Genomic DNA, 23,854 nt, shown 5'->3' on the forward strand with positions numbered 1-23,854 from the left:
GCCGCAAATGGCCCGCGGGCCGCGAGTTTGAGACCCCTGGCCTAGAGCTTCGGTTATTGCTTTTGAGCGGCTGGAGTCTTCAGCTAGTACACTCTGAAAGAAGCTGCTAGCCCTGGCAGCACTCGCCTCGGGGGGTTCGACGCTTTTCCCTTCCGACTCTGTTTCGATTCCATGCCGTCTTCGTGAATGAAGAGCGAAGTTTGTCGTACTTCCAGTGTACTTTATGCTACCTTTGCATATTTTGCAGACTGCAGCTGATCTATCCAGGGTACCTTTATCGTTTTCCAGAAATCCAAAGTATTTCCAGACTTTTGACCTCAGCTTGGCTGGTGCGCCGTGAATCGTTTTGTCTTCCATGTTTCTCTGCTCATAATCCAGACCTCTCGCGGTACTTCACCTTCAGCCAATAGTAATCGAGTTGACTGGTGGAAGCGAGCTTGGGATTGGACGTCTTCTTGCTTACGTCACAGTAAGACAGCAACAAAGAGCAAAGCAGGAAGATAAACGAAGTTTGCAGAAATCGGTTGTTTACCTTCCAGATGGATCTTATACCGTTTTACCTACAGAATCTCGTTCGTATCTGTTGTTTTCAACCGATACTACCACTTTTCATAGTACTACATCAATTTTTCGATACAAACTGATTAATCTTTACATCCCTAGCAAGAACCCAAAAGTTTATCTCCCTTCCTTTGTTTTTATTTCTAAGTGCTGTTGGACTGGCCTTAGCCTTTCTACAGGCAGTCATGATCTACCTCATTGGGATTTAGCCCTTCATGTCAGCAGGCACATCAAGTGACTGAAAACGGTCAGCTGTATGGCTCACTTTAACCCAAATGGTGGTGCGATGGCAGGGGGGGGGGGCAGGACATCCAGAGGATCATGGCATTTCTGTTAGTTACTAAACAGTTGATCGGAGGACCGTCAGTGACCGTGATATCCACACAGAGAGGGGAAATATTTACTTCAACCTCAAGAATTGCGATGGAGAAATGTTTAACAGGGATGAAAAGGAGAAAAAGAGACAAAAAGCTGAGCGCCCGCATGTGTGTTGGGGGGGCTTACACATGCAGCAGCGCAAGAGCCGAGCAGTGACAGACAGAGAGAAAACATCAACACAAAACATAAAGAAGATGAGATCATTAGTAAAGAAGAAAACTCTAGAACCTTTTGACTTTTATTGATAGCATGAAGGAAGAGAATCTGCAGGAAATAATATATAGAACTCCACTACCAACCTGTGCAGAATCTTCTCAAGCAGATCATCACTGACAAAAGAAGCCAGATTACATCCTCAAAGCGGAGACTCTTTTGTCTTTACTAATGTTATTGTAGATAAAAGTCTTTATTTATTGGTTTTGCACACTTTTGGATTGTGGTTGCAGAGTTTTGTGTTGTTCACTTCAAATGTGTTTAAAAGGAAAAAAAAACCTTAAAATGTATAGAGTTAAAAACTGAATAGTTAATGACTAGTCCTTTTTAATTTATTTTTACATTTTATCTGGAAGGGATAAATAGCAGCATAACATACACTTTATACAAAAAACATGTTTACATTATTTATGGATTTTGTTCATAACCTACCTTCTGTCCACAACCACCTGTGAGACCTTGGCCTCATTCTTCAACCAGAAAGTTGTTAGAATCCATCAGACGATCAGTCTCAACGTTCATCCCCCTCCCCAAACTGAATTCATTCCTCACCCACCACCCCTGGCCTTTTTCCAACTACCCAGTGCTTCTGCCATCTCAAAACTTATCCAAAGTTCAAAACCCACAACATGTTCACTAGACCCTCTCCCCACACCCCTCGTCAAATCCTGTCTCCCGTCTCTACTCCCTTTCATCTGTGCTATCATCCATGCCTCCCTCTCCACTGGAACAGTGCCATCTGCCTTCAAAACTGCTGCTATATCTCCCATCCTCAAGAAACCCAACCTCGACCCTAACAACTTCAACAACCTACGCCCCATCTCCAACCTTCCCTTCATCTCCAAGATCCTCGAGAAAGTAGTCGCCGAACAACTCCGAGCACATCTCTCCCAGAACTCACTCTATGAAATATTCCAGTCCGGTTTCCGCCCCCACCATAGCACTGAGACTGCTCTAATTAAAATAACCAATGACCTGCTCACTGCTGCTGACTCCGGACTCCTATCCATCCTCATCCTCCTTGACCTCAGCTCGGCCTTTGACACAATCTCCCACTCAGTACTCCTGGAAAGACTCTCCTCCATCGGCATCTGTCACACTTCCCTCGACTGGTTCACATCCTACCTGTCTGGCCGCACTCAGTTTGTTCAGCTTCACTCCTTCCAGTCCCAGCCCTACCCGGTCACCTCTGGAGTGCCACAAGGCTCTGTCCTCGGCCCCCTCCTTTTCATAATTTATCTACTACCCCTCGGCAATATCTTCAGGAAATTTAATATCCAGTTCCACTGCTACGCCGACGATACCCAACTCTACCTGTCAACCCACCCCTCCTCCTGTGTCCCCCCTCCCTCTCTTACAACATGCCTGTCCGAACTTAAATCCTGGTTTTCCTCAAATCACCTCCAACTCAACAGCAATAAAACTGAACTCCTTCTCGTTGGCACCAGATCCACCCTCTCCAAACTCAACTCCCTTTCGCTCTCCATTGACAATTCCCCAGTCACCTCATCATCACAGGTAAAAAGTTTGGGTGTCGTCCTCGACAGCTCTCTGTCCTTTCAGACCCATATCAGCAACATCACCCGGTCCTCATTTTTTCACCTACGTAACATCAACCGTCTCCGTCCCTCCCTCACCCCTCACTCAGCCTCCATCCTGGTCCACAGCCTCGTCACCAGCCGTCTTGATTACTGCAACTCCCTCCTCTTCGGTCTCCCCAAGAAATCCATCCACCGACTTCAACTGGTTCAAAACGCTGCAGCTCGGATCATCTCTGGAACCCCACTCCACCACCACATCACCCCTGTTCTACAGCACCTGCACTGGCTCCCAGTCCAGTCACGCATCAACTTCAAAATCCTTCTGCACACCTTCAAGGCCATCCACAACCTCTCCCCTCCATACCTGTCTGGACTAATCAACATCCCCACACTGTCCCGCTCCCTGCGGTCTTCATCGTCCCTTCACCTGTCTGTTCCCCTGCCTCGCCTCTGCACCATGGGAGGCAGAGCCTTCAGCTGCTCTGCCCCCAGACTCTGGAACTCTCTTCCCCCTGATCTCAGAAACCTGGACTCTCTAACGACCTTCAAATCACAACTCAAAACTTTCCTATTCAGACAAGCTTATTTATAGCATCTTCTGTTTTCTGTTTAACACTTTAACACTTTGGTTTTAACTTATTGTTTTACTTGTGTGTTCTTACCTTTTTTTGTAAAGTGACCTTGAGAGCCTGAAAGGCGCTTTTAAATTAAATGTATTATTATTATTATTATAATCCTACAGTTGATAATACATTAAATAAAGCAAAAAACAACCTAAAATCCATTTGGTAGCAGAAAGAGCTGCTGGTTACAGTGAACCAATGAAAAGAACTGAATCTCTGAGAAAAGCCAGAATTCATCACTACTGTGGAGGGAAACAAGGAAAGACTTGTTTTTACTTTGAACGTTTTGGAAGGATTCTAAAAAAAAGACAAATTAATAAAACTGATTATTTAGAAGTTTTTTTTAAATATATTCTTTAATGATAATAAAGGTACAATATTTTGAAGAGATATACGTTTAAGTTGAGCCAATTGACTAATGATACTGATGATATTTGCACCAGAAAGTTGTAGGGGGGGTGTGACTGAATAAGTTCTTCATGGGGGGGCGTGAGAGAAAATAAGTGAAAAGCACTGCTTTAACCCTTGTGATATCTACCATATACCAGATGACCCCATTCTTACATTGAAGTGTTGTCCCTCTGACAAAATTGGACAGGATGTCATGTCTGTCACGGACACCAGTGAAAATCAAAAATCATTGGAAAGAAAAAGTTCAGCGTGCCTTCTTTTGGGTTCCAGACGACGGCACTCCCAACGTTAACGTTGCCTAGGATAGCATAAGGGTTAAGGGGGTCAACTCTTCATTCATGATCCTAAATCCATTTCAAATTGTCCTTTTAAATAAACAAACAAGCATATTACAAACTTCTTAAAGGACCACTTCTCCCTGCATTACTCATGGTTCCTTTGAGTAATACCAACAAAAAAAATTTGTTTTGGAATATTTAGGCTTTTTTTAAATTATGAAAGCTGTCAATTGCATAATTTGTTCAAATCACAGTTCTTTTTAATTAAATGTTAAATTAACCCTTTGAAGTGACTCATAATCAAAGAAATGTGGCTGTTTTTAGTAAAACATGATGTCATTACTCTCATGTTCTTTTGAAACAAATTTAAAATATGAGTTTTCATATTATTTTTTGCTTAATTGTAAAATAATTGTCAGAATGAATAGCACTGTTTTTAAACTTAACACCAACAGTGTTGCAACAAAGCATGCATGAGTTTATCTTCATCCTCACTTTAATGCTGATGCTTTTTCCCCTTTTCTCTCGTTTATGGAAATCAAATTTCCTGAAGTTGTAAATTTGTGTGGGATTGTTCACAAACACCTGAAACTACGACCACATTGTGTGTGGCTTTATTTCACATGGCTTGCATGCACAGCGCTAAATACATTAAAAGAAAAAAAGATCATTATAAGACCCTAAAAACAGAAATGTAGCTGCCTGTGTTTTACTAAAGGTCTGTGTGTGTAAGAACATGTTCAAGCTTGACAGTAAGCGTAAAAACATATTATCCTTGGCTACGTGTGTTAAAAGGGAAAACAAATACTTGAATCCATTTTGAGTGACGCCTCTCTCTCATGCCGTTTGGGCATTTCTGGTAGAATCTGCTGAAACTGAACTATTTAGCAAATGTTCTGTGATTTATGAAACCCCACACAGAATTGCAGTTGTGTAATTTCAGGTTGTAAATTGCTGGTGCTAACTAACACAGCCTTACACAGGAATGTCCACACTTATTATTTCAGGAAGTATACAACAAAAAGAGCACATCCCTCCTGCAAAGATCATTGAGAGTTCACATATCGCATATCCAGCACTGAAATGATTGAGCTACTAAATGAAAGAAGTGTTTAGATGAGAATGGTCTCGATGATCAAAGCCGACTTTAAGTCTCCCTATTTACACCATTTTTTTCGATCTCAGGTTTTTAGCGGACAGTTGTTTTGTGTTCACAGTCTGCTCCTCTCTTTCATCTTTCATTCTTACATCGGGGCGGCCATGGTGCAGCAGTAGGGCGGTCGACTCCTGATCAGAAGTGAGCAGGTTTGACTCCCGCCTTGCCCGCCCATGTGTCGAAGTGTCCTTGGGCAAGACACTGAACCCCGAATTGCCTCTGGTGGGAGGTTGGTGCCAGTGTTCGGCAGAGGAGCCACCACCAGTGTATGAGTGTGTGGGTGAATGGGTCTGTGACTGTGAAGCGCTTTGGGTCCTCGAAGGAGGGTAGAAAGCGCTATACAAGTATACGCCATTTGCACTATTTGAATCCCCCAGGACATCTGATATTAAGAGCCTTGACCTCCACCTGTACTCCGTCTTTGACTCTTCCTGTTATTATTGTCCATCATTAGATGGATTAGAGACAGACTGCACTGCAATTCAAGGCATCCTACATTAAAGTCCCCCTCTGCTGAAAATCCTGTTTTTTGAGTTTTTAACTAATTTTTCTTCTGAAAGAGAACAAATATAATAAGAAATCATTTAGTTTTTTCATTTCCAAGTATTTCTCCTTTTAAATCAATCAAAGTGTCTTGGACAGACTCTGTTTGAATGAATGATCTTCTTTCCATCAACAGCTCTGCTGCACATGCACTAAACCCTCATCTGTTCCTAGTGTCTAGTTCAGGTTCTGGAGAAGAGAAGATGGTATCTTCACATTGACTGCAGTCAAATGAGCCGCCGTTCACATTTCTGTGGTCAAATCAGCATCACTGGATTTTTGGTGTGAGTTTCATCCAATACTTACGGTAGCAGGACTGAGAACGCTGGAAAATCTCCACCAGACTCCACGGAGCTTCTTGATGTGACCACGGAAATGTGAACGGCGGCTCATTTGACCGCAGTTGGAAAGGATTGTAAATCAATGAAAGAGCATTTTGATGTTAGCTTTGATTATTTTATCAAGAACTCTGAGAAACCAATGATTGAATGTATTGATCACAGTCAATAAACATTGGAGAATTAGCTAAAAGAGTCTTTGGTGAACTGGAAGGAGAAAGAATCAGGATTTTGGAGGAAGTTCTGTCCATGAAGATCTTCACTTCCTCGTCCAGCTGACATCCGGATCAGAACCATACGGCTGGACATTACCCAGATTGATGGATGTTTTTATGTAGCAGAGGGAAGATTTATGCTAGAGAGACACAGAGATATCATAATCAGACAGGGGGGATCAGGGGTGGAGCTCCAAAAGCCACGCCCAGTCAGAGGAGATTTTGGAAACATAGGCTTCAGATCAACATGAAAAATGTCTTTTTAAGATGGTTAGACTGTGGGATTTTGATTGACTAATCTGGAATCTACACTGTCCACTCTCAACTGCTTACATCCCGCAGTGTCGGTGGGCGGGACTTTCATGGAGAACCACAGAGTTTCTGCAATTTTTGACAATGCCGGTGCTTCTAATTGATTCATTCATTAATGGTGTGAATGCATTCAATGCATTCACACTATTGAGATTCTTTAGTTACGTTTTCTTCCGTACGTTTTTTGACACGTAAAAACTCAAGCACACTTTATGCGATTTACACAATCTTGGTATCAAAACGTTCAGCACGTTAAGGACATTACTGCTTATACTTTTTGTTTTCGCAAATTTAACGGTTTTCGCGATATTACGCAATTTATGCGAGTTTTTAGCCCTATATTAAGTCAATGGTGAAAATTTTCAAATCGTTATAAAAGTTTCTGCACTTTTGTAACTTACACAATTTTGGTATCAAACCGTTCAGTGAATTTAGGACATTCATGCATAATGTTTTGGTTTTAATAGTTTTTGCGTTTTTACGTAATTTATGCTAATTTACTAGCCTCATTGACATATAATGGACATTTTTAAAATCCTTTAAAAACGTCTTGCACTTTTTACACCTATGCGATATTGGTATCAAAACGTTTAGCACGTTCAGGACATTAATGCACGAACTTTTGGTATTCGTACATTTTACGTTTTTTACGCAAATTATTCTAATTAATGCAATTTATGCTATTAATGCTAATTAATGCGATTTAAGCACTTTACACACTTTATACAATTTAAGCAATTACTGCACATTTAAGCAATTTACGCGATTTACAACAACCGCATTAAGCTAAAATGCATTCACACTAGCATTATCGCAGCTAATGCGACATTTCTAGTTCATGTTGGTCCCCATCCCAAAAAAAAAATTATAGTTTGTTTCCTCGTTGGGTTTCTCTATGAAGACAGCTCCGTTTCGCTCTGGCCCCCCTCCCCCGCCCCCCATAGCTAGGGTTTTGCTGCAACTTTTAGATTGATGATTATTTCCGCTTTATTTATTAAAATAGAAGATCGGTTTTGTCCAAAAACTACAAATAAATGCTGTATTATCTCTTTAATTTATTAAAATCTCAATTACAGGATGTAAAAAAATGTTTACATTTATTTTAGACGGAGTTTTATTACGCTGATCTCACAGCTGTACGACAGGACTCCTGACGGCGTTAATATTAATTAATTAGGTTTTATTAATCCCCCGCATGAACGTGTCAACATTCACAGCCCTAGAAATATGACTTATTTTTGTGAGTGTTTCCCTACCCAAAAGTAAAACGACTCGATTCCTGAGGCTCCACCTGCCGCTGCGTGTGGCGGCTGCACCTTTCCTGACGTCTTCCTAGAGCCGTTCTTTCTTTGTTTCTCCCACCAAAATAAACAGTATTTCAGTATATCTTAGTAGCCCCCGCCATCAGTACACTGGTTCATAAAACAAATGCACTTGACGTCTGTATTCGTTTGAGCTGGAATTTATTGAAGACAGGACACAACTGGAAGATATACAGTGTTCTGCATCTAAAATGAAAGTTTTTTGCTGATCACCACTAGCTCTGTGGAATAAGTGAGTGTTGGTTTTAGATTGGGGGCGGAGCTGTCAGAGCAGACTCTTCCTGAAAGGGGCGGTCTCATGTTGTTACGTCAGATCGTGTGGACCCGCACGTTTTCGTGGGTATGGGACGGCTGCTGTTGAGAGAGCAGGTTTTTAGAAGATTACTCAGGATTACTCGTGAACAGATCAAAATACAGCTTTGGGGTTCTTTATAGTAAGGATTGAACAGTGGAAAACACAGTTAAAACCTCTTAAAGTTGTTTTTTCATGGTATGACCCCTTTAAAGTTCATCAGACTTCTCTCATAGAACATGTTAATTTGTCATTTTTATACTGCTGTCGTCATTTGATCACCTGCAAATCTTCATCAAACAGGTCGTATGTTCTGGTCTGTGTTTACATCCCATTTTTGTTTGCAGTTTGGTTCATGCTATGTTTAAGGTAGAGGTATTCTTTAACGGGGTGTTGTATAACTTTGTAAAATGGCATGTTTTGGGATCACAGCAGATCTGTATGGTGCTAATATCAAATGATCATTGATCCAGATCACATAAGGGAGCTGGCCTGACACAGCTTTAGGAAAACATGGTAACCCTTTAACACTGGAGCTCCAGTGTTTCTGTTCTTTGATTTACTGTAATTTTTCAACTGTTTACATGATGATTCCATGTAGAACTCCTTCACAATCTACTGGAATTATTGTGTTAAGGGTTGAAAAGTTACAGTATGTGAAAGATTTTGTGCTTAAGCGTCACCAGGGACGCCTTAAGTGTTAAAGGGTTAGTATTAGCACAAATGGTTTTCAAAATCCTCAGTCTTGGCCAGGAAACTGTGATCTTCCCCTGAAAACATAATGCACCTCCCCCATTTGTCCACCCACAGCCCTGCAGGTAAGACGAGGTGCAGCAGTGTCATAATTACTTTTCCAGCATTTGACAGATTTTCAGCAATTACCCTGATACCACAGCTCCTTATCTTTTGCATGGGGGCAGGTTGATACCTGCAGTAATGTTGAACATAGCCCAATCCTCACCAACCCCCCACCACACACATTTTTTCAGACTGCCTGGAGCCCAGAGAAGCTATTGGCCAATAGCTGTGCAGTTATGTGTGTGATTTAAAGCTCACCTGCCACCATTCATTACTGTTGTTAACATAACCCTCATAAGTCTGACATTAAGTAACTTCCCCTGGATTGAGCACTGTTTTCTCAGTAATTACACTTAGAAAGCAGCAGTTTCTCATGAGACTGTCTTAATGACATTTTTCTTTGCAAAGTGCAGGAATGTACTTAGACAGTGGTAAAAGCTTTAGATTTATATGAAAGTAGACTTCTGATCAAAATCTGAAGAACAGTTTAAGAAGAGTCACGAATTTGCATTTTGCATGGCTACATTTGAACAAGGTTTTAAATAGAGCTACAAAATCTAAATAGGAACAAGAGGCCAAACATTTTGATCAGACAAATTTTAATAAAATGAACTATTTATCAACTGGGACCGTAGCACAAAAAAAACCTGTTGTTTCCAAACCAGAAATGAAAGGGTCTAAACAAAACTTTCAGAACTGAGGAGCTCCACCATTGTTGTTGATCACCTCAAACATGTCCTTTGTCCCGCTTTATGTGAGTTTCTAAAAGGCTTTTATAGTTCACTCCGAATTAGATTTAGTGAGAAATAGATCAAATAATGGAGGATATAGATGGATCGTTGAATCCTAAAAAAATATAAATTGATTTAACACATAAAGCTAAAGTCTGCTAGCTTGATGCTAATAGGATTTCCCATAGGACGGCTAATGCTAACGCTCGGGCGACCTAAACATACATTCTGACTAAATTAACATCTTTATTAGGGGTGTGCCAAAATATCGATATTGCGATATATCGCGATATTTAGTCCTGCGATCGATTCTCGATGGGTTCTCACCAAGTATCGATATTATATTTTCATTTAAAGAGGCTGTAGTGCTGAGCGTCTGAGTCGCGCGCCGGAACTATTGTGCAGATGGCCGCGCTGCGTCGGACATTTAATAGCGACGCACGCGCTCATTGGGGAGAAGCACCGGTGACATGCTTCACACGCGCTACAGGCTCTGTAGCGCGTGTGAAGCATGTCTACCTGTCAGCATTTATCCTCCATCTGTAGGAGATCCAGCCGGTAAGAAGTGAGTTTGTCTGAGCGCTAGAATGTCAGCGATCACTTACTTCCTGTTTGCTGTGGGAACTGAGCGCGTGCTACGCAGTTGTTTGTGTACTTCAGGGACCGTCGGAATTTTCGTTTTCATGCACTTCAATGTTTAACCTGCTGTTGTACTGTGTAACTTTGGTAAATTTATAATGTGACTTTTACAAACAATGTAATTACTTGTCGCTAATGTTAATTCAAAGTAACTCTTAAATAAATAAAGCAGGATTTGATGTATGAACTTAAATTTAAATGTAATTAAAATAAAGTACATTAATTCACTGTAAAATTAGGGAGAATGCTAATTATTGAAGCACTTAAAATTATTTTTTTGCCATTATTATGTGTATTTTAAGGTTTTTACCTATTGACTGCTGACTGACCAAATGGAAAAAAGATAAAGATTAGAAAAATAATCTCAAGTGACAGTCTGAGTAAATCAGCCTTCAATTTTGGATGCTCAGACCTTTTCAAGTGAGGGGAACAAAAAATGCTTGTCAAAGACAGTATTACTGATTTCAGCGATGTTCCACAAGTTTCTATAATTTGTTGCACAAAAGAAGAAAAGTTGTTTATTATGATTGTGTTAAAGCTGAAAAAGATAAATGGGGATATATTTTCCCAAAAAACACATTCTTCTATATAATGCTAGTTATTAGAGAAGATTTTTACCAATTATCGCAGTATCGCGATATTATTGATATCGTGAGCCATGTATCGCGTATCGTATCGTATCGTGAGGTACCCAGTGATTCCCAGCCCTAATCTTTATAAACACACAGGCAGGAACTTTCTAAACTCTTTTAAGGAAATATTTTAAGCAACCAATTGTGCTCTAAAACAGTTTTTGTTCATTATTTCTTCTTCTTCTGGAATAAAGTGTAATGCTATAGCGCAATCGCCACCTAGTGTCCAAACTGAAACGTCCTCCAGGAGAAGCAGAACAATGTTTCCAATGTTATTGATCTGAACATTTTAGTTAGAACTTCTCCTTTAGAGAATCCATGTAACACTGGATGATATTAACAATCTCATTATTTCACTGATACATTTACAGAATGTGAACTGGATCAGATTAATACAAATATATTCAAATTATTATTAATTTATTTCTAAACAAATGTGTATAAAAGTGTAAACTCAAAATTAAATTAATTTAAGTGGATCGAATAATTTAAAAAAAAATGGAATTGAATCGATCGAGGCTCTTGACAATCAAATCTAATCGTTTCTGGAAATTATTAATGATACCCAACCCCAATCATTAGTTTGCTAGGTGAGCTCAATTAAAGGAATTACTAGTAAGGATAAAGGTTCCACACTAGGCGTGTTTGAGATGACTTTCGCCTCGCCTGGATTGTTGGTGAGACCAGGTGGCTGCAGGCGGGGATGGAGAAAGGTGCCTGAGATGAAGCCGTTCTCTGAGACTGTACGGGAACAGGAAGTCGGGGTTGTCCTAAACATTCAGCTGAATTTCAATGTAGTATCAACTTTACTATGTTTTTTATATTCATTTTTAACATCTGTCTTTGGACAACAGATGAAAAATAGCCACTGGGTTAATTTATTATCCATTGTCCCAAATAAATAAATAAAATTGAAATTCAAGTGCACTTTTAAAGGCAACAATAACACATATAATCACTCATCATTTGAAACCTTGTTCATTTTTACATCTGTGATTCACTACTAGAGTTACAAAATGCACAGATTTCCTTCACTGAGCGCCAGTTATTTCTGATCAGCATCATGTTGAACTACAAGAAGTGTCAGGACACCGTTTCCCACAATACATTGTTTTGTAGTCATCAAGGTGGCTTGCAGTCAGCGCAGCGCCAGATTTCCAGTTTCCACCTTGCCTCTTTCTCCTAACATCAAGCGTGTTTGAGATGATCAAGGCGGATGCAGCGCTGCGCAGCTCGCCTGCAGCACAGTGTATGCTGGTTAGTTTCTGTCACCGACGTCAAATGTGCGCCGTCAAGTCGCTAACCTAAGCCAGCGCAGCCAGAAAATAGGTACTGCGTGGGCTTCAAGCCGCCTTGAGGGCTACAAAAACAATGCATTGTGGGAAACTTTTTTGTAACTATTTCTGGAGAGGAGTGAATCCCTGATGAAAAAATAAACAAGATTTCAAATCATCTATGGTTATGTGTTATTATTGCCTTTAGAAATTAAGTTTAATTTATATTTTATTTATTTATTTGGGACATTGCACATGAAATTCATCCAGCAGGTTTTTTTTTATCTGTTTTCCTCTGACAGATGTTAAAAATAATCCAAAAAACATAACAGCACAGATTATACTGAGGAGGAGTGGCATATTAAAATTCAACCAATGTTAAGGACGTCCCCCAACTCCTTGTTCTTGTTCAGTCTCACCGTTCACCTTCATCTCAGGCACCTTTCCCCGCCCCGCCTGCAGCAGCTTGTTGTCGCAGACGATGAAGGCGAGGCGCTGGATGATCTCAAACACACCTAACTTCATGAAGAGCAGAAACTACCCAACATGCACCGCAATCCATGCGATCTGAGCAGTGCTGCGTCCACCTGCATGATCTCAAACACGCCTACTTTTAAGCAGACCAGTATTTTCAAGGAACATGGGGAAGAAAATGGATCTCTGCTGCTGAAAAGCCTGAAATCAACTGTCCATTCACACCGAATGCGATTCACTGCCCAACGCTTGTCCAAAAGTGTTTTAACCTGAAGCTCCCACCCCGTGTGGGAGGAGCTTCTGTCAAAAGCTTTTGTTGACCTCATCACAGAGGACGTGAATGATGAGAGATCAGGTTTATTTATTTTGAAAAGCTCAATAAAAGCATCAATGAGCAGTGCACGTCTCCGCACTGTGGCAGGAGAAAGCCACTGCTCCGTCTGTAACCACATGAGGGTCCAATAAGCTTCAGAAGCTCCTTGAATCTCATCTTCAACAGTGAGTGGCCGACAGCCTTTGGTGATCATCTTCATCACTGCCTCATCCATTGTTTGTTAGCAAGCCAAAAAGAAGTATTTTGTTAAAGCTTGGTGAAGAACTGTAATTTTTACAAACAATATTGCAGTCACACAAAGCTTTTTATGCTTAATAAACTATTTTGAGAATGTCAAATGTTTGTGAGATACACATGAGGATTTGCATGTTCTTCAAGCCCATGTTGAACTCTGTAAAGCCTCACCATTAATGAAATGCTCTTAATAATGTAACGTAGTGTCTGTGGAGTTAACACTGCACTTAGACCTACAATCAAATAAAGTTAATTTATCTGTAAGGAATTCAAACTTCTTACAGAATAGAACCGACACATATCATTCAGAAGCTAAAAGTAAATACTGCCCAAGGCAGACAAACATTGACCTTATTTGCTGTCAAGAGATCAAAATGGTTCCAGACTGGGACAAACTTTTTTTGGAACAATCCATGAAGTCAGAAGTTGAACAGTTTCTTCTCCATCCAACAGATCCACAACACCAGCCTAAACATAGCCACACTTACAAACACAATTTGGCCCAGCTCATCCAAACGGCATCCGTCCTATTTTGGTCACATGACCTTTTTCTTAAAGTGATTCTCACTCCGAGACGAGGTTTGACTCTTGTGGGCCAACACAACACAGTTCTGACGCACTGGTGTTACTCAGGGCTTCACTTTTGTCATTTACAAAATGCATTTTCCGATTGCAAATGGAATTGTCAGTAGAGGAGCTGAGGTCCTGAAACAGTTTTAAATGTTTGCTGGGTGTGCATGGCCTTGTGTGTGTTGTAAGGAACGTTTATTTATAAACAACATTCAAAGGACAAACTCATTTTCTTCTTTCTCCTGATGTTTTTCTGTCCTCCTCAGAGCTTATAGGCTAAAGTGTCTCCAAAATGAGCAGTTGCTTAACTTGTAGAAATGTTCCAGGTAGATGGTCCACTTCATTCTGGCTCTTTCTTGAGAGCTCTGTATTTGAAAGAGAAAGGCACAGTTTAATTACAAATGACTGTTTTATAATGTGATCATCCTGGACACCACTGTTGAAAGATTAGCTGTTTATTAGAATGTTTTAGGACTGTGCCATTGGACACTTGCTGCTCCTAATAATTGATATTCATGTTTTTCTGTTTTGTTTTCGTCTACACAGCATTAAAGAGATCATTTGATGATGAAGTCGAGGAGGACACGCCATACATCTCTACAGCTTCTCCCGTCTCTCCCCCCATATCCTCCTCTTCCTGCAATTATTTCCTCCATCACGACAAAGCCAGAGAAGGAAAGGGAGGAGGCGGCCATTCGACTCCCTTTTCCTTCAACAACACCATGACCCCTCCTCCCCACTCCCAGATTCACATGGGTTACAGTCCCAGCTCTGTGCTCAAAACTTGCAGTGTTCGGGGCAGTTTTTCCTTCAATCGAGGTACCACAGCCTGGTCAGTCATCCAGAACAACGGCTCTTCTGTGACCAGAGCCGCCTCGTTTCAAAGCAGGCCCAACCCCACCATATGCTCACAGGAGTCTAAACGGGCCAGTGACAATGACGGCCTTCACAGCTCTGCATTTAATCTGGAGTATTCTTGTGGGGGAGGGCCTGTCAACCGACCGCTGTTTTCTCAGTGCCCCCCATCTCAAAGGGAGTCCCATGGACCCCAGCATCCCCAACAACATCTTGAATCAAATAAATTGAAGCTTTCCTTCCATGGGACTGTTATAAAGTCTGACCCACAAGGTGGTATTCTGGATGGTCAAGAGCATCTGGACAAGAACTTTGGTTTAGTGTCATTCCAAGATTTCCAAAACCCAAATGATGGAGTTGGATTATTGGGATCGCAGAGAGATGTTAATGGAAAAAAGTATGTTGATGATAGTGCTAACTGGAATGGTCAGCTGTGCAATGCCAGTGCCCTTGGAGAAGATAGTTTTAAAAAAGCTGGTCAACATGTGACCCAGGTCCTTAAGTCTTCGCTGTCAAAGCCCAAAGAAATTCCACGCCTCAACAAGTTCCCGTTGGATTTAGACAAGTTAGTTAGCAGCAAGCCAACAGCTTCCCCAACCACTGAATCAGAATCCATGAGCTTAAGCACCTCAGCAAGTCCACCACAAAGGCCCTGTAGCCTCCAGAACCGCCCTCATGACTCCTCGACAGCAACCAGCCCATCAGCCTCTCTCAGCAGTCTGGACAGTTCCTTTTACAGACAAAATAGCTCCTTTAGGTGCCCTCTGTCACTATCCTCCCAGTCTTCTCCAAATTCACCCGTCCCAGAGATGAGGGGCTCTACTGTACCCCTTTTTTCATCGCATAGCTTTCAGATGGATATTCCGTCAGCCTTTCAGGCTGCCACCAGTCTGCATAGTCCTTCAAGCCCTTCAGTCACCTCCAGCCTCGGAGTTACTGGATCTTTGGAAGATGATGGAGAAGAAGAAACAGATAGTGTAGACTTGATCTTACAGAGGATTGCTTCTTTTTCCTGGCCTGTCATCACTGATGGTGAGGTCAAAACACAGAAACCTGTCCAAAGCAATGGGGAGTTACCTTCTCAATTTTGGGGTTCCACTGGAAGCAAACATACGGTTACTTACCCATGGAAGGAGGGAAAAGCTAACTGTAGAGGTAAGATCTTATTCATTTCAAACAGTGCTGGTCAGCATGTACTCCTTGCAGATTGCTGAATGATGCAAACCTGCAAAAAAGTCAAACCTTTGTGAAAAAAAATCTGTCTCCATCTTTCTATAACTTGATATTATTCAAGATATATAAGGTATGCTGTACTTATGGCATACTCCTCTCTACACACATTTCTAAATTAACACAATGTTTTTCTGTATCATGCATTTGGTGGCACACACAGCTTTCTTGCATGCTGTACTAATATTTACCCATGTTTCTCTGAATGGATGTTACTGTTAGTCCTGATCAAATGCTCAGTAATGGTGGTTACAGCAGCAAGCCTCCTGAACTCTATATCCTTTCTCCATTGCTATCTGCTGACACTTGCAATGTTTCACATTCTGCATTTTGCTTTGCTTTCAGTACAGTTTGTTTTAGGATATTTAAACTCATATGATCTGCAGAACATTATAACAGTATCCAATTAAACTGATAATCCTTCCTAGTGTAACTAGTTTACTGTAACTGGACAAAAGTACTAACAGTCCACAAGCTGATGCTGATTCAATGAAAAACTCTGAATTTGATTTGTAAACTGTAAAATCTTTGAATAGAACTGTTAGAAAAGCATTCTAATAAAATAATGAAAGTTGATATAAATATTTTATTTTATGAATTTGAAAAAGCCACCAATTACCAAGATGTGTAAAAAAATTTTGTTTTCAGGTTTAACGGTCATGAATAGCAGCTTTCTTCACTGAAAAAGGCTCAAATAGGCTCAAATGTTTGAAATTGTAAGCACAAACAATAATTAAAGTGCTTTGATGGATGTTCATGTCAGAGAAAAAAGGAGGGTCGACTGCTGAAGCCAAGCTGCTGGATTCTTGTTTGTTGTTCAGAGGCTTTTTAGTTTGTGTCGCAAATTACAGGCTGTTATGGAGTAATTGATGTTTCTACTAGAATTATTGTCATGCTATATCCTGTGCTTTGCTCTAATTGTTTGCTTCCCATTAAAAATGTGCCTCCGGTTCTAACACTCCCCTCGTCCTTGTGAAAGTCAGATGATTGTCAAAGAGCACCAGCAGACACAGTTCAGACAGAAGCATCTCTTTTGAGTGGATGTCATGATGTTGCATGACTTGGAAATATTCAAAAACGTTCTGTGAATTCTTTCATATTGACAGTTCCTAAATGTCCTCTTCACTTTTTTCCTCTTTTGAGAAGTTAAGTTTGAATATAGGAATGGTAGGGTGGGGGGTCACAGCTCATGAAGTTAATGAGGAAACACCCTCTTTAACTTTTTATTTAACCTCCTCTCTACTCACTTTCCTTCCTGCTGGACAAGAGCGGAAACCAGTTTCCTGCCCGGTTGTTTATTTCACGGCCTTCAAATGTGTTTCCTGTCCCAGATAACAACTGTTGTTTCAGTTCGAGTCTGAACACTCACAGAAGAGACACAACAGCTGACATCAGGCAAAAAATCCACTCTATGTACAAGGAGTCAGAAAAAAAAGAAAAGATGTACCTGCAGAGCTAGAAACTCTGCAGGTTGAAAACTTCTTTGAAAATTCTGCAGGGAGTAACTATGGCATTTTTTAAGATCAGAAATCTGACGCGAGGTACTGCATATCAACAAACAATTAGTATCAGTGCATAACTGAAACTTTGCCCTTCATCAATTCCCTTCAAAAAAAGGATTTTTTTGTTTTGTGCAAAAAACAAACATTGCATTTCTATTAAGAAAATAGATCTCATAGTAAAACATGACATTTTGTATCATTTCAAGTTCAAAGAACAGCAACCATTCTGTGCTCATATTTTAATCCACTTAATAACCACAAGAGGTCGCTGTACATAAGCAGCTCAAGTGTTTTTAAATTCACAATATTTGTTACCAAAAAAGTTCCTATTGATTACTAGTCCTGCACAGTGGGGAAAAAGTATTTAGTCAGCCACTCAACTATTAGACACAAAATGAGAAAACAAAAAATCCAGAAAATCACGTTGTCTGATTTTTAAAGAATTTATTTCCAAATTATGGGGGAAAATAAGTATTTGGTCAATAACAAACCAGCAAGATTTCTGTCTCTCACAGACCTGTAACTTCTTCTGTAAGCGGATCCTCTGGTTTCCACTCACCTGTATTAATGACACCTGTTTGAAATGGTTATCTATATAAAAGACACCTGTCCACAACCTCGAACAGTCTCACTTCAAACTACACTACAAAGAGCTGTCTAAGGACACCAGAAACAAAATTGTTGACCTGCACCAGGCTGGGAAGACTGAATCTGCAATGTGTTGAGCAGCTTGGTGCGAAGAAATTAACTGTGGGAGCAATTATTAAGAATGGAAGACATACAAGATCACTGATAATCTCCCTCCATCTGGGGCTCCCCGCGAGATCTCACCCCTAGGGTCAAAATGATCACAAGAACAGTGAGCAAAAATCCCAGAACCACACGGGGGACCGAGTGAATGACCTGCAGAGAGCTGGACCAAAGTAACATGGACCACCATCAGTAACACACTACACTGCTATGCAGGGACTCAAACCTGCAGTGGCAGACGTGTCCTCCTGCTAAAGCCAGAACATGCAGGCCGTCTGAAGTTTGCTAGAGAGCATCTGGATGATCCAGAAGAGGATTAGGAGAATGTGCTATGGTCAGATGAAACCAGAGCAGAACTTTCTGGAAAGAACTCCACTGTTTGGAGGAGAAAGAATGCCGAGTTGTATCCAAAGAACATCATACATCAGGGCTCTAGAGTATGACCAATTTGGTCGCATTTGCGACTAGATTTTTCATTGTTGTGCCTAAAAAAAGAATTCCTGGTCACACTGGTGCACCAAGCCAATCTGGGATGAGAAAAAGAGACACACACATGATCTCCGCGACTCCAAAAGTCTCACTCCTGTATGTCTGTGCAGGTTTAAAAACCTCCAATAATAGTTTTTATTATTTTATTAGAATGTACATCTGAAGGGGCTTCCACACCGGCTGCGTCGGGGCGCACTAAAGCGGAGTCAGTTTGGGTCCATGCGCACACACTCTGTGCACCGCAGGTGGAGCTTTAGCTCCAGTGTTTAGGATACATTCTTTCGTCTACCGTTAAAGCGATGAGCGTAATTCCAGCGGATCCTGAAGCGGAGTGAACGAGCCTCGCACTGATAGCAGCTCTGCAGTTATGAAGTGTTTGTGAAATCCACGTTAATCAGCAGATCCTGCGGCGGGGAAAAGCTGCTCTGTACCGCAGCGCTCTCATTGTGCATGTCTACATCAGTAATATTATGTATATCGGAGCAAAGCTGGAAAAAATCTGCTTTTTTCTGCGTCAGAATCAGCTGATTCACTTTGATCGAACTGTAGAAGATGTATGGCAAGCCAAAGAAACATTTATTCACTATTGGTGTTTTAGGGTCATCTACAGTGGCTCTGAAGGTTAGATCACATGAACAAACTCATCAATGCTAAACATTATAAAGATCTCAATGAAAATCAAATAATAAAAAACATCAAGTTTTGGAAATCAAAACAAAATTACAAAAAACAAAGCAATTCTAAAAAATTAAAAAGGAAATGTTTAAAAAATCAAAAGTAACTTTCAAAAATCAAAATGAATGGCTCTGTACTGATCACAAAACGTTTTAACGTTTTTGGTTTTTTTTAAGTTTCAGCTCTGTGGAGCATTCTAAAGTCCGGCTCCAACTATATTTGATCTGTTCTGATTCTGCTGTTTTGGACCAAAATCTAAAAAAATTTCATTTTCTAGGACATAGTTTCTGCAGAGTGGCAGAAGTTCATTAGAAATTCACCTCTGAGTTGTATCCAGATTCCAGATTCCAGCTTTGTGCTGGTGCACCAAAGAAAAAAGTACAGTAGAGCCCTGTACCTACTGTAAAGCATGGGGGTGGAAACATCATGGTTTGGGGCTGTTTTCAGCTAACAGACCAGAACAACTGATCCGTGTAAAGGAAAGAATGAATGGGACCATGTATGGTCAGGTTTAGAGTGAAAACCTCCTTCCGTCAGCATTGAAGATGAAACTTGTCAGGTCTGTCACCATGACAACCATCCCAAACAAACTGCCCAAACAAAACATCCAAAACATCTCTGCTCTAGAGGAGATCTGCATGGAGGAATGGACCAAAATATCAATGCTCTAGAGGAGATCTGCATGGAGGAATGGACCAAAACATCTCTGCTCTAGAGGAGATCTGCATGGAGGAATGGACCAAAACATCTCTGCTCTAGAGGAGATCTGCATGGAGGAATGGACCAAAACAACACTGCTCTAGAGGAGATCTGCAGGGAGGAATGGACCAAAAAAATCACTGCTCTAGAGGAGATCAGATGGAGGAATGGACCAAAAAAATCACTGCTCTAGAGGAGATCTGATGGAGAAATGGACCAAAACATCACTGCTCTAGAGATCTGATGGAGAAATGGACCAAAACATCACTGCTCTAGAGATCTGATGGAGGAATATACCAAAACATCACTGCTCTAGAGATCTGATGGAGGAATATACCAAAACATCTCTGCTCTAGAGGAGATCTGCAGAGGAATGGACCAAAATATCGCTGCTCTAGAGGAGATCTGCATGGAGGAATGGACCAAAACATCACTGCTCTAGAGGAGATCTGCATGGAGGAATGGACCAAAATATCACTGCTCTAGAGGAGATATGCCTGGAGGAATGGACCAAAACATCACTGCTCTAGAGGAGATCTACAGGAGGAATGGACCAAAACATCACTGCTCTAGAGGAGATCTGCCTGGAGGAATGGACCAAAACATCTCTGCTCTAGAGGAGATCTGATGGAGGAATGGACCAAAACATCACTGCTCTAGAGGAGATCTGATGGGAGGAATGGACCAAAACATAATTGCTCTAGAGCAGTGTTTCCCAACCCTGGTCCTCAAGGCACACTGTCCGGCATTTTTTTAATCCAACCCTGCTCAAACACACCTGCCTTTGATGACCGTCATTGTCAGGCTTCTGCTGAGCCTGATGATGAGCTGAATCAGGTGTGCATAAGCAGGGCAACATGGAAAACATGCAGGACAATGTGCCCCGAGGACCAGGGTTGGGAAACACTGCTCTAGAGGAGATCTGCATGGAGGAATGGACCAAAACATCACTGCTCTAGAGATCAGATGGAGGAATGGACCAAAACATAACTACTCTAGAGGAGATCTGCATGGAGGAATGGACCAAAAAATCACTGCTCTAGAGGAGATCTGATGGAGGAATGGACCAAAACATCACTGCTCTAGAGATCAGATGGAGGAATGGACCAAAACATCACTGCTCTAGAGGAGATCTACAGGAGGAATGGACCAAAACATAACTACTCTAGAGGAGATCTACAGGAGGAATGGACCAAAACATCACTGCTCCAGAGGAGATCTGCATGGAGGAATGGACCAAAACATCACAGCTCTAGAGGAGATCTGCATGGAGGAATGGACCAAAGTATCACTGCTCTAGAGGAGATCTGCATGGAGGAATGGACCAAAATATCACAGCTCTAGAGGAGATCTGCATGGAGGAATGGACCAACACATCACTGCTCTAGAGGAGATCTGCAGAGGAATGGACCAAAATACCGGCAACAGTTTGTGAAAACCTTGTGAGGACTTACTGAAAACGCTTGACTGCTGTCATTGCCAACAAAGTATTGAGATGAACTTTTGTTATTGATCAAATACTTATTTTCCACCATAATTTACAATTGAATTGTATAAAAATCAGACAATGTGATTTTTTTGGATTTCTTTTCTCTTTTTGTCTCTCATGGTAAATAGTATATGGTGTATACTTTTATAGCGTTTTTCTACCTGATGGCGACTCCACTGCTGAACACTGGAGCCAACCTTCCACCCGAGGCAATGATGGGTTCAGTGTCTTGCCCCACGACACTTTGACACATGAGCGGGCAGGGCGGGAATCGAACCCACTCTCATAGCATCATAGTATACCTATTATGAAAATGTCAGACTTCCCTGATCCTTTGTAATTGAGAGAACTTGCACAGTTGGTGGCTGGCTAAATACTTTGTTGCCCCACCGTATATATGACTGAGTTAACTAAGTCTTTATAAATATTTAAAATATTAGATTATTTTCAGTGTAATTACCAATAGAACTGATGGGGCACTCTTCTGTGTCCGTTGCTCCATGATCTGCCTCTCCTCCAGGATTTCATTGATCTTGTCTCTCAGTACTGTCTCTTTTCCATCATTCGGTCTCTCTCTTTTGTCCTGGGGCATCTTCTTCTTCTGTGTGTGCGTTTGATGCCACTGTTGCTCTGCAGTTGTCCTCTCTGGTCACTGTCATCTTTCTGTGAACTTCCTTTTGTAGCTTAACTACTGCAGTGATGTGTCAAAGTACAAATCTTTGTGTCTGAGGTCCAAAATGGTGGCTAAATAGTACAACAGTTCAGAAAAAGTGGAGGTGAAGCACTCTTCCACTGCTTCTGGTCTCCAAAATCGGTGAACACCGTCTTGCTCAGCAGATGTTTCAGTGCCACCGCAGAAGGGATGATGTCATCAGTGGTGGCCAGATGTGAGCTGATTTCTTGAGTCAGTTGTTCAAATGGAGCCAGAGACATGGTTATGTTTTCATTAAGAGCCCACTGGTTCACACTGAAAGACACAAAAATCTGTAATCTGCACCGTTCATGCTGGGTCGCTGCTCGAGTAACCTTTCATTATATAAAATGTACGGTTCCAGAGAGTTTTCGCATCTTGTTAAATGATCTTAAGGAAAGCCCAACTTGTTTTAAAGGTCTCGGAGTCTTGAAGCGGCTAGCTAAGAGTGCTTATTATTCAAGGTTCTGATCTACACACAGATAGAACAGATTTACTCAAACTGTTAGGCTCCTCAGTCTGTGTTTATGAACTGGCTGGTTTATAGACTGCTGCAGACCACTTGCACCTGTTGTATATGAGCCAGGAACACCTGGGGTGGCGCAACGCAGTCAGAGCGCACTGAGGACAGTGTGAGTCCATGGCCCTGCTGTGGCGACGTCCGGGTGGCGTTCTCCTTAAAGCACATGGCAGCCGGGGCTTATCGAGCCAAAACCGGTTGTGACGTGGGGCAAATGCACAAGTAGATCCCACCCAGCTTCTATCAGAAGGACGCAACCACCCGCAGAACACCAGGCAGGCGGTTTTCTATACTCCATATGTCCCTGTCAGCGCTGCGCTCTTCTCTCTTCGCTCACCATCACTGAGGAAATCCTGGTTAGTTTCTGGTTTAGTATTCCTAAGAATTTATGTGTCAAAAGTAAACTGTTCCTTGTTTTTTCCAGCTCTGTTTGTGCAATTGTAGCACAGCAGTAACCACATATCAAAGTAAAAGAGAAACATCAAGGCGTACGTCAGTACGATATCGATAATCTCAAATGATGCAAATATCGGCTGATGCCGATACTGGCACCGATATATCACACATCCCTACAGGTCCCTCCCTCCCAGAGAGAACCTCAGTATCTTCATCTCTGCCTCCTGTCTCTGTATCAGTCTCTAAACCAACAACATGGCTCCTCTCCACCGTCTTCTACACCTTTCCTTTCATTGTTGATGACACTCTGTAGTCACTCATCACCCCTAAACCCCTCCTCCACCCATTCTTCACTTCACACACACTAATGTCCCAGACTGTTGATCCTGTAGGAAACCTGCTGAGAAGTGTCAACGATTGCTTATGTGTTATGTAGTTTGGAGTAGAGTGGTCAATCTTGTACATATTCCAATTTCACAGCTTATTTTGTTTTTTTCTTTAAACTGTAACTTTATTTTTGGAACGTGTGCTGCTGACCACTTGGCCAAGTCACCCTTGTAAAAGAGATCTTGATCTCAACAGGTTTTTCAACCTGGTTAAATAAAGGTTAAATAAATTTAAAAAACATCTCAGACCAGAGGAATGGTGGCTTAGTTCCTGCCTCTCCCACCCATGTGTTGAAGTGTCCT

At 41.4% G+C, this 23,854-nt stretch overlaps 1 protein-coding gene across 2 annotated transcripts in view; it reads left to right on the forward strand.

The window, feature by feature from the left end:
* Positions 1-23,854, forward strand: part of sept12 (septin 12) — a 64,799-nt gene that overhangs the window by 11,953 nt on the left and 28,992 nt on the right. For both annotated transcript variants that reach the window (XM_036210499.1, XM_036210500.1), the window contains exon 2: positions 14,416-15,879. In XM_036210499.1, the coding sequence (XP_036066392.1) occupies positions 14,592-15,879 (1,288 nt within the window). In that variant the 5' untranslated portion in view covers positions 14,416-14,591. The remainder of the gene's footprint in view (positions 1-14,415; positions 15,880-23,854) is intronic.

Source organism: Oryzias melastigma, linkage group LG24, assembly GCF_002922805.2.
Source record: "Oryzias melastigma strain HK-1 linkage group LG24, ASM292280v2, whole genome shotgun sequence".
Classification (NCBI taxonomy): Eukaryota; Metazoa; Chordata; class Actinopteri; order Beloniformes; family Adrianichthyidae; genus Oryzias; species Oryzias melastigma.